Source organism: Ambystoma mexicanum, chromosome 5q (assembly GCF_040938575.1).
Source record: "Ambystoma mexicanum isolate Mex_15411 chromosome 5q, UKY_AmexF1_1, whole genome shotgun sequence".
In the NCBI taxonomy this organism is placed as follows: domain Eukaryota; kingdom Metazoa; phylum Chordata; class Amphibia; order Caudata; family Ambystomatidae; genus Ambystoma; species Ambystoma mexicanum.
This window is the reverse complement of record NC_090933.1, coordinates 245,364,715-245,377,070: the sequence shown is the minus strand read 5'-3', so window position 1 is coordinate 245,377,070 and position 12,356 is coordinate 245,364,715. Positions and strand designations below refer to the sequence as shown.

The 12,356-nt window shown below is 43.3% G+C and overlaps 1 protein-coding gene across 15 annotated transcripts in view; it reads left to right on the top strand.

The window, feature by feature from the left end:
* PTPRM (protein tyrosine phosphatase receptor type M) overlaps window positions 1–12,356 on the top strand; it is a 2,094,608-nt gene that overhangs the window by 1,156,716 nt on the left and 925,536 nt on the right. For all 15 annotated transcript variants that reach the window (XM_069620757.1, XM_069620755.1, XM_069620756.1 and 12 more), the window contains exon 8: window positions 8,375–8,683. In XM_069620757.1, the coding sequence (XP_069476858.1) occupies window positions 8,375–8,683 (309 nt within the window). The remainder of the gene's footprint in view (window positions 1–8,374; window positions 8,684–12,356) is intronic.

Here is a 12,356-nt window from a genome sequence, read left to right as displayed (position 1 = left end):
CTATCTTCGGTGTAGTTACCACTTAGTTATACTACTAACTGGGTATTGTCAGCGTAGTTAGTAAAAAACGCTCCAATACCTTGCAGAACCTCACAGAGACATCTCATATATAGGTTAAAGTGGAGGGGTGATAGGCTAGCTCCCTGCGGGACCCCATACCTGATGTATGCAGCTTTAGAAAATGTCCCCCCCAATGGATTTTAGCCTCTCTGTCCACCATGAATGATGTCAACCATGCCGTGGCCCCTTTGGAACATGCCACTTTCTGCAAAAAACAAGTTGAAGCAATTGGTGGTCTATCAAGTCAAAAGCCGCACTTAGACCCAAGAGCACTAATAGCCCTGCCTTGCCCTTATCCAGCAGGCTAAGCATGTGTGTCTGTAGATCTAACATAGCCGTCTCAGTGCTGAGTGAAGCACGGAAACCGGATTGTTGATCATGCAGAGAGTGGTTTGCTTCCACATGCTTTTGTAGTGGTGATGTTGTGATATTATCTAGCACTTTGAGCAGGAAATTGCAGTTTGTGATTGGTCGCAAATTCCCAGGATCATTGGGATCCAGCCCTGGTTTTTTGGGGGAGTGGCATAATAGTGACTGATTTAATGCTTTTAGGAACGATTCCGTCTCTGAAAGAGGCATTTTCTATTTTGGTCAGTACTGGTGCAAATATTTCCTTATTGCCCAGGATTATTCTTGGGGGGGTGGTATTCTCTGCACATGAGGTAGGTTTCATGGCTGATCAGACTTTGATCATCTCTTCCTCTGTGATGGGCAGGAATTGAAAACTCTCGACATCTTGCTGATGGTATTCTCGTAAGAGTATATCTGTCTCTGTATTAGGGGTATTTCTGGCTGCTGTGATAGTCACTAGCCTTTTGGATTTTATGGGCGAAGGCCTTTTGTACGATCTCACAGTATTCTTGGGACGGAGAGAAAGGAGGGGACAGGACTTTGGGCTTATCAATAGATTTTAAGATGTCAAATAGTTTGCTGATATAATCTGCTCATTGTACAAGTTTATCTTGGCCTCCCTAATCTCGTTTCTATAAAGTATTTCAGTGCACTTCCATAGCCCTTTGTTGGCTTCTGTGGGGTGTTTAAACCACCTACTCTCCCTACCTCTTTTATCTTTTTTAAGTTTGCTTAATTCACCATGGAATCATTTCTGGTGGTTTTTGTTTTCTCTTACCGATTTCAACTTTATGGGTGTCAGCTGCTCCACTAGCTCCCTTGTGTGCTGAGAATATTTCAGTATCATGTCTTCACAAGAGTCTTTCTCCTGGGAATCCTCCAGTATTTTTCTCATGCACTTTTTTAGCTGTGATGGCCCTATGTTCTTGTAATTCCTGCTTTGGGCTTTTATTTGTCTATTGTGACCTGTCTTGTGGGGTTGGTTTATTTGTACCTCAAAGGTTATTTTGAAGTAGTCGGACCAGATACACAGGGAGGTCCTGACCATTTCTACTTCCAGGTTTTGTGCTGCGACCCAATCTAGCTGGTTCCCTTTAGCTGTGGTGGGTTCATTATTTTTGACCCTGAGTCAATGTTATTTAGGGTGTGTTGCAGGTGGATGGCCTCTTTGTCAGTTGAGTTCCCTCTCCACCTGTTGAAGTCACCCACGAGTAATGTGGCTGAATTGGGGGATTTTAAAATGTTGAGCTGTTGGGTTAGTTCTTCTCTGAACTCTGAACTGAGTGAAGGAGGTCTGTATACTACTATGATGTTGATGCAGTTATTTTTAGTGGAGGGCGGGGCTGATTGAGGTGTAGTGTCTCTCATCCTGTGCATGAAATAGAGGCCGGGAACAGATGAATGGAGTCTCGAACTATCGCTGTCACCGCTCCCCCTACCTCTGTTTCTCTGTTCGTGTGGTGGATGGTGTACCCTTCTAGTACTCAAGTGGCGCATGTTGGACCGATTGGGTCTTGCAGCCAGGTCTCTGTTAGACATAACATGTTTAGATCCTCATCTATGATAAGGTCATGCATACTTTGTGCATGTTTACACAATGATCTGGTATTGGACATATGATATGCCAGCTGTAACGCTCACCTGAACTCTGCGGGAACCTTCTGGAACTCCAACTGACTTCTACCTTCCTGAGAGCTAGACACGGAATTTCTGTGAAGAAAATAACAATTTTCCCTTCCTTAGTTTTCTTTTTAAATAGGAGGAACAGACTTGTAACTATAGGACTAGCAATAGCTCACCTTGGTATTTAATTTGTTGAGCTCTCCATCCTGTTCAATACAGGGGCGCAAGTCCTGAAGAAGGGGCACAGGAGAATGTTTCTTTTTTCTTTTATAGGGGAAGGGGCTAAATAGGCTCTGTGATGGAGAGTAATTATCACTGGGAAGAGGAATGATCAAAAAATGAAGGTTAGCCCTATCCTACTTGACCTAAGAGGGGGCAATATGCTGTGGTGAGATGCGTGTGTAAAAATACAGACAAAAGAGCAGTGAAGAACTATTACAACTTGCCAACTTCCTCACAACAATGCGTGACTGATTAGTAAATCCCTGAAACTAAGTTGAAGGGTCATAGAACTACTCAGCCAGATACATGGAAGCACTTAATGACTTTGTCTAATATGAACATGAGTGTGACCAAAATATCTGACTAGAAACAAACTTCCAAGGCAAACTCCACAGCCAGGCAAGAACCCGCTAATGACAGCGTAATACCATAGAATGCGTAAGGAAGTCTAATAACATTTATACACCATTCGAAGTATCTGATAAGACAGCAAAACGAAGCAAATACATGCGCATATCACTAGGAGTACTTGCGTGGGAGAAACTGCAACGGACTGTGAGGTGAGGAGACCGCTATGACAGGACTCCGGACTATGGACTGTGACTGGAGCGGGAGCGACTGCAACTGGAAAAAACAGGAAGGGAACTCATATCTAGTTTTACTTACTAATGGAACGAACGGTAATTGTAAGTGGACAAGGAATATTTGAGCTGTGACAGAAAAACAGAGGTAGCGGCGAGCGTTCCATCTGAACTCAGACAAACGACGCGAAGCGCGAGCCTCCTGATGGGCGGGGCTTAAATAGCCGGCACATGAAAACAACTAGACCCACTAGCTACCTGACTAAGAGGCACCACCTAGCGGCCATTAAGGAAACTCCAACCAACCATTAACATGGGGGAATTAGAATCAATAACCCGCTAGGGCAACGTGAGTTCCATATGAACCTGTATCTCTTAGGACTAGTATGGGAAACCTAACCTGTGGTCATGACACCAGCAAAGAATAGAAACTTGTTGGACATGGGAGTTGCCCATCAAAAGCCAATACTCAAAGAGCTGTGCAAGCCCATGTGCCGCCAGGGCATGCAAGAGGATGGCATAATAGCAGAGGTAAGCCACACAGATGTGCTGTCAGGTTGCATTGCAAGTCAGCCCCACATCAGGATAGTGAACTTCAGGAGTGACAGACCCAGCTAGCATCTGTGAGTCGGGCAGCGATAACTGAAGAGCTGCCTAAATCCAAGATGGCAGATAGCCTTTACATTCCTGCAGTGTGCCAATTTGCAGAACTTTGGTGTGGATCACTGCCCAAGTAAGAGCAGATGGGGATATTGTAGGTTACTCTGGTCCTTGTCAATCGAATGGTGTGCCTTTGCTTACGAAACAGCTGCCATATGTCTCCCAACCACGAGCCCCACCACAACCCCGAGTAGATTAGAAAAGCAGTGGGGTGACTATTGGACAATTCAAAGCAAGCCAGTTGCAGAGAAAGATGGAGGAGAAAAGAGGGAGTGGTTGTCTCAAGGCAAAGCAAAAGATGAGGAGAGGTTTGAAGGGAAGGAGAGGCAGAGAAACATTAAAGATCGGAGAGGAAGGTGAATAGCGAGGGAAGAAAGAACGAGAGAAGGAGGAGGAACATCAAAGAGTAGAGGAAACAGAGGGAAATAAATAAATGGGTGGATGTAGAACTGACCAGGAGGCAAGCAGACAATTAGTGGACGGGGAAACCAGAAGAATGAGAGCAAGTTTTGGGAGGCAGAGAAAAGGAGTAGAGTTCTTTGATAGCTGGGCGAGGGATATCCTCCTTAACTGGTGGTGAGGCGTAAAGCAAATTAAGAGAAATTAGTGTAGGAGAGTCAAAGGCATCTTGCTAGGACAGTACAAAAGAGGAAATGTTTAAATACTCGGGGGTCAAACTGTTAATGTAGTGTCTGACACCTGCCTCCTGTGGGATGTTGTAACATACCATTGTGGTGGTTCCTTGCAGCTGTATCGAAGAGGACTAAAGCAAGGCCTATGACACCTGCCTGCACCAGCCAAGAAAGACACTGAGCTAACTAATGTGTGCTTGTGACACTATAAAATGCAAGAGACTGTGAAGGACTCGCCCAGGAGGATGATCCTGAACTAAGGGAGGCAGGAAATTAATGAGGCCTGTAGTGTTAATGTAAATGTTCTGGTAGGAAACCAACCTTGACATTTTCTAACCCCATGACACTGGGTCAGTCAACTCTATTCTCTACAAAATGTTCTATCAACTTTTATTCCCATTACCAAAGTGCTTTCAAGTCATCAGTTGATCGCTCAGTGTTCACAGTACCAAATTTGTAGTTTTAGAATCTGCGTTATGTTATCATATCTTATCTTATGTTGCAAAGTTATACCCATCATCATTTTATTGGTCTCAGATTGCCAAGGCTTTCCTAGAGCATGGGGTATTATGCCTAATTCTTTGAATATCCAGAGCGTAGTCTGCAGAGCAAAGGAGAGAGAGAGAGAGAGAGAGAGAGAGAGAGAGAGAGAGAGAGAGAAAGAGAAAGAGAAAGAGAAAGTGGGGGAATGGCACACAGAGCTAAAAATCGAATAAGGGAGAGTAGAGACATTTTGAGAGTTTTTTGTGCTCCGTTGGATGCATGTAGATCTGGGTACAGTGGATACTAGATCAGGGTTGCAGAAACTGAGGGAGTATCTTCGAACGTGAAAGGCTAACGGACAGAATATGTGAGACAGATTCCAAAATGCAAAGGTAATTTGATAGAAAGTAGTGTGTGGCTATGTGATGCACTTCAGATATGCTTATGTGCACCCTTGAAGTGTTTTGGCTTTTAACAAGGGATTCATGAATATTTTATAACGTGCTTAATACCGGAGACCAGTCTGTAAGCGTGGGACCAGGATTCAAACCTATGTTGCTCTGTGTTGTCTTGCTTCCAAGACAAACATGTTGCCCCTAAGCTATTTGCATTTTCCCTCACAGCAAACTCATGAATAATAATTACGGGATGGCTAAGATTGAAATGCCGAAATTGGCCCTGTCAAGTGTTGATTGTGTCAAAGTTAAATGTGGATAGGTAACACAAGAAGAGAGACAATAGGTGCGGTTACTGCCCTGCAGTATATGTTGAAAGCCTGGCACCATTTTATTGCAATGTGTTTGTAGTGATATTGACCCAGAACAAAGAACCTTGAGTCTTGCCTGGTCCTTCAATGCCAAATTCTTTATAGAAGTGATATGGCCATATTTCATCTAGTAGTGATTCCATAGAGAGGGGTTAAATTAATTGGTGGTAGGATCTTTCGTGATTTTGTCAACTACCCAATTGCCATTGTCATGGCCTGGAAATGCTTTAGGTAGTCTGGGAGTTCAGCAGACCGTAGTCTGAACATGTATGATAAACACAACGTTGCAGTGCAGGAGGAGGACATCACATGATACTATACTTGGCAATATCTTAAGGAGTAGTTATATAATCCCTCCTATAAATAATCTACTGAATGATGGCGTCATTGCTGCTTTTCATTCCACTGTAAATGGAACTGCTCTTATTTCCAAAAATGTGGATGCTCATGCAAAATGTTGCCTTAAAGATTATTATTATTGCATACATTATTTGATATTATATCTTTATTGGTGTTTAATCAACAAAAGTCTAATTCTTTATCAATCTTTTAATTGTCAATCTTTTTCTAATTCCATAATTAACTAGACTTTATAATCTTTTGAATTTTGCAATTGATTGTTCTTCTCCATACTCTCTCAATTCCACAATTGCCTCTCTTGTTCCACAATTAATTTGTATTTTTTCATCCTATTTCTAATCCTCATTTGATCAAACTTTTTAATCTTCTCAGTTCAACAATTGTTCTCTCAATTCTCTCTCAAATTTACTCAAGAAAGTATCTCAGGATACAAAAGGTACACACTCTATACAATGGCAATAAAGCAATACAGGCTACAAAACATACAATATCCTCCTAATGAGCCATTAAAGTGGTCAAACACATGTCGAGGATTGAAAAGAGGATTGAAAAATTCAAATTAACTGTGGAATTGAGGGAGTTTTGATAAAAACAATGAGTTGTGAAAATAAAAATTGAAAAGTATAAATCAATTGTGGAATTGAGTGTATTGAGAAGAACACTTAATTGTGGAGTTGAGAATATTTAAAAGTGTGATTAATTTAGGATTACAAATAGAAGTGAAAACTATGAACTCATTTTGCAGTTGGGAGAGGATAGAGAAGAACAATCAATTATAGAATTGAAAACATTAAAATGTGTAATTCGTTATGGAATTGGAAAAATATTTGCAATTAAAAGATTGATAAAGCATTAGACTGTTGTTCATTAAACACTAATAAAGATATAATATCACATCATTTACACATTAGTTTTCTTTAAGGTAACAAGGCACATGAGGATCCACCTACATTAACTCATGATACTATACGTTCATGCAAATGCCAATTTTTGGCAGAGACAAATAGTACATAAACATTGCATTTGTTAGTTGTATGTGTTGGGGTGGGAGAGCTGTATGATTTGCTGTGTGGTTGCTGGCATGGGCTGAATTTTGTCTGAGACTTAGCCAACTAATAAGGAGATGTTGTACTAAAAGGTAACATGAGCAACTTGTATAAATGTGACTATTTAACCATGTGGTACCTGACCGCAGTTGATGGGTCTGCAATACTTTACATGTACATTATATGCACCTTATATGCACCATTAGTTAACATTATATGCACATTTAATGCACCTATGGTCATCATTACATGTTTAAATGGTACGATATGGTGGTATGAGCATACATGAGAACAGAATGTTATATGGGAGGAGAAAGACTGTACATGATAGTATACATTTACTATTGCATCAATGTCTGGAGGAGAAGACTAGTATGGCAGTTTTACATTTAGCCTATTTTCTTTATTTTGTGATTTGCTATACCATATAATTGATGATCTACTCATAGTCTGAATAAAGAGATGCTAGAAAAGAAGATATCTGTGTACGTTAAATGAAGAAAGTTGGAATGAAATGTGTTGCTCCTGAACCATGGCAAGGGTTAACTACAGAAGAGGTGTGTTCACTAAATATCTATTAGGGTGTATAATAGTAAAACAGAGCCCACATGAGAATGTTCATTGTATTAAGTATGCTTATATGCCGTAACAATATTCTTCAAATAAGGTAAAAAGATTAACCCTAATTTTGGACCTAGCAGCTCCATTGTGAAAGGGCTAGCCATGTTACTGTCATTGGCCTCAACCCCTAGTCAACAGCAGCTGACACCAGGGGTGTTGCTAGGTCTGGAAAATATTCGGGGCTACCCTAATGTCGGGACTGTCGGGACTCGGAGCTAAGTAGCCTTTTGGTTGTAGCTGCTGAGATTCTATCCGAGGCGACAACCAAAAGACCCAGGGCTATAGCCTCCTAGACCCCCGCGCCCTAGCAACGCCTCTGGCTGACACCATTTCCCTCGCGAAATCCTGTCATGATTTGTATAGATAACTTCCAACAGTCTTATCCAGTGAGGATGAAGCTCCCCATCCACCTAGCTCGATTCCATGTCCAAGCCCCCGAGGCTATGAGTCATATAACTCCTCCTCCAATTCGTGCAAAATGTAGGGACATGGACACACTGTCCAACCATATTAATAGGTGCAAGTATTCATGAACAGCCAGCAGGGTGATCACTTATCCATACAGCTGCTGGAAAGCCGAGCGTGTTACACCAATACCGTATCTCATTCATTTCTTAGTGCACCCCCGATGATATAAGCCTCTTACATGAAAGAATCTGGGTAAAGAATGCACTGCCTATAATGTCGAATCCAAGTGAAGGAGATATTTATTTAATTAAATCTGGTAGGTCTGAAGCCTAATAGATTTGGAAAAAGGCATCCTAAACATTGGCATGTACGGGGGTGTTCCCTCCCGTACAGCATAATATGCTTAAATCCCCTAACATGCAGTAAACAGTCTGTAAAGTAGAAGAGATTTTACGTCTGGGTGTGTATTGAAATGAGGCACAGTGTTTATCATACTGTGTTAATTACATAAAATAAAAAATAAAAAAGTACATATTATGCAATTATTATTTGTTTTTGCAGATCCTATACACGGTCCACGTAAATTGGAGGTTGTGGAAATGAAATCAAGACAACTCACAATCCGGTGGGAGCCCTTTGGGTACAATGTCACCCGTTGCCACCGCTACAACCTTACAATCTACTACCGCTACCAGGTGGGAGGTCAGGATCAAGTGAGGGAAGAAGTGAGCTGGGATACTGAGAGTTCACATCCTCAGCACACTATCACTAACCTGTCACCGTACACCAACGTGAGTGTAAAGCTGGTACTCATGAACCCGGAGGGCCGAAAAGAAAGCCAGGAACTAGTGGTGCAGACAGATGAAGATGGTAAGTTTCCAATTTTCATTTTTGTTGAGGACATGGAAATTTTAAATGGTTTGTGTAAAGAACTGTAAACCTTTGTGGGTTTCATCACATCTACAAACATGCTTGAGGTCGGTGCACAAATCGACTTTGTAATTGTACATTTCTTTCACAAGCGGCATGAGTGGTGGACCTTGAGTGCTGGCTGCTGTAGCCTTGAGTTCAGCCTACATGTTTAATGACTATGCACACAACACCTGGCTTATTATTTAACCTATCTACCAAATCAACTGCAGTTTCTGTACCATTAACGAACTGCATGAATGCTATTGATTATTGGATGACTGCTAAAAGACTAAAAGTTAATCCATCCAAGGCAGAAATGGTGGTCATGAGTCTAATCCAACACAGTGGATGTTGCCCATCTTGTTGACCACGTGAGGACAGTGGCCCATACCAGCTAGAACGGGAAAACATTGATTTAGACACCCAGCTCATTTTCAGGCTACCCTCAGCCTCCTCCTCTCCTTCCCTCATCTGTGACTGTCTGTCTGCTATCCAGGAATGGTGTGCCGCCAATGACCTCTGCCTTAATGCCAATAAGACTGAGATTCTCCTCATCTGCACACCCGCTCCCACCTTCCCTGTAGCTCTCTGGTTGGCCTCTCTTGACCCTTTTCCTTCTCCCACCTGCAAGGCTAAAAACCTCCGGGTCATCTTCGACTCCACACTCTCCTTCTCTCCTCACATCTCTGACGTCTCTAAAAAGTCACACTACCAGCTGCACCTCCTCAAAGGTATTCTTCCTGTCCTCTCCTTCCCCCAGAAGCTCACTGTCTCCAGAGCTCTGGTTCCCTCTAGGTTGGACTATTATAACAGCCTCTTTCTAAATCTGCCTGCTTCTACTCTCCGCCCTCTGCAACTTATCCAGAATAGGACTGCGAGTCTTGTCCAGGCCTCGGGCCCAGGGATCGTATCTCTCCAGGACTGAAATCTCTGCACTGGCTCCCAGTGGCTGCGAGGATTAAGTTCAAAACCCTCTGCATCGTTCACAAGGCCTTCTGGGGCCTGGGGCCTCAATACCTGCAACTCTCTCTTCCTAAATATCTTCTTTCTCGAGCTCTCTGCTAATCCGCCTCCACCTCCCTCAGGGTCAGTCGCTTCTCCAAGCAACGAGTTGGTGGTAGATCTCTTTCTTTGGCTGGTGCCTCCCCCTGGAACAGCCTCCATGCCTCCCTTAAACTTGCGAACAATCTCTGGTTCCAGAAGCACCTCAAAACCTTTCTCTTTGCTTCCGCTTTTTCTCCTCTTCTCTTCTAACCTCCTGGCTGTAACCGGAACTGCACTGGCTACCTGTACACCCTCTGATTCTCAGGCCCAGGTCCTTCCCCCACCAGTGTCACACACCTGCACTGCCCACTTGGCAACCCCCGCACTTGGAGACTGTTTCTGTATCCCTACAGCCCCCTTCCAGCCCTTGACACCTGTTGCCCGCACTTACCGATGCACTTACCCATGCACTTGCCACATGCTGGCCGTTACTTATTATTGTTCTCTTCTTTCCCATGTATTGCACTGTCCCAGCCCCCTTCCCACGCACTGCACGATCTGAATAACACCTGGCCTAGTAGGATCGTTGTCCGTCCTCCTTTTGTTCCCCTCCCTTGCCTCGTCTCGCTATAAATGTCATATCATATTGTAGGTCAGGAGTCAGACTTGTCTTTGAGCCCTACGTGGCCGTCAATGACGAGACCAGATTCTTCCACCCAAGAACACTTGAGACTCTTCCCGTGTATATGGCTTACCCATGCAGTGTTTCCAGTGTGATAGCAGTAGTCTTCTTTCAAACATGCTATGCATATGCATGTTTTGGTCTTCCTAAATACTTCGGAGACCCCAGAATGCTACAGCACGCTTTCTCATGGGCCTCTGGTGCAAACTGCATACTACCCTGCCCCTGTGCATCTTTCACTGGCTACTGGTAGCTCGAGAGAGACTGGTTCTGTGGTACTCTGTCCATCACATCAGACATTTTATAATAGAGGCCCACTATTACCATGCCAAAACTACTCACTACTTGCTTTTCCTGAGATCTCCAAAAGCCCTGGCCATCTTGTGCCCTGGCCATCTTGTGCCCTGGCCATCTTGTGTCCTAGATTTGGCAAGGCCCACATGAGGAGCCAAGCTGTTTCTGTTGCTGGCCCGTGGATGTGGAATGCATTAGATTACTCCATTCTTGTTTTTTTTCTTTTTAGACCATGTTTTATGTAGCTAACAGCTAAAAATCTGACTGCTACCACAGTACCTTAACAACTGCAAGCCTACTTTTTCTTGTATTGAAAGTAGCGCCTAGAGACCTTCTGGTGTTAGTGCGCCTAATGCTTTTATTTAGCATGAAATAAGCAGCGAAGAGGCTGATGTTTGAGCCACATCGCCGCATTACGGTTTGCACGAATTACGCCGCATTACGGGTTTACACAAAATCCAAAACCGTTGGCAATGCCTGTTTTCACACTGCTTGCATCTGGCCCCTGCCAATTGAATTGCAAATCGCAACTGTGATCAATTGACCACCTCTAAAATGTCGCAATTGTAAAAATCAACATTGTAAATAAAATAAGCAATATTGACAATGAATAGTTAAAAGCATTTTGTTTTTTCATTTAAAACAAAAAAGATGACTATAGTGGGAAAATTAACTTGTCATGTGAGAACATTTTTGGTTGCTGGGCCTCATTTGCGTAATTAAAATCGGAATGCTCTAATCGGGCACACACACCGAAGGAGACCAACACCAGTGACCCACCTGGGCACGGAATGTATAAAACCCGGATCCCACTGAAGGCATGCGATTGCCAGGGAACCTGTGTGCCAGCCCGCTCTGTAGTCAAGGGGGCCTTGCCATTGTAATAGGTCTGAAATCAATTCCTCTGTGCATTGGCACGCGGCAGCTCCTCGCTTTCGACTGCTCCAGACACATCTCCTGTAATGCCGCGCGGAATATCATTAGCGGGAATCTTACAAGGGAAAGATAACGCCGCCACTTTCCCCCAGCATTTCCATTTAAATGCATGTTTTTGTCGTCGGCCACGGGAACGCTGTAACTTTTTTCACGGCCAATCAAATGTCCGCCATTGCGCGGTGAAAAGGTGCTTTCATACCTCTGGGGAAATTGGGCCTGGAGGCGCGGAAGTGCTGCATCTTTTTTGGCGATGCGTTCATTTTCCAGCGTCCACGAACATCAGACATCTGCAACGTGCAGGCGTTTGTTTTGATCAACAGGATTACACCAGAAAGTAACTCGGGCCCTTTGCTACTATTACTTCAGCGAGTTTTTTTTCTTAGTTTCGTTTAAAAACGAAAGAGTTATGCAAATTATAAAAGTGGAAAAAAACAGTGCTGGGTGTTGTATAGTCTACTCACAGCCCAATGTACAGAATTGTAAACATTGCTCAATAATATTGCGGAACAACTTGCTTCAAACCAGGCGTTGATTGGCCTATATCGAACTCTGGAGATTTCCCAGTAGGCCTCTACACCCTGAGCCTCTTTTGTGTGGTATTTCCCAATTTTCCCATAGGAAAGAGGATTGTTGAAAATGTGTAATATGGAGCCACTTTCAAAATTAATTCCAGGGCCACTTATACCGCTACGGGTTGACACTGATGTCTTCATTTAGTCAACCTTTCTCCACAGT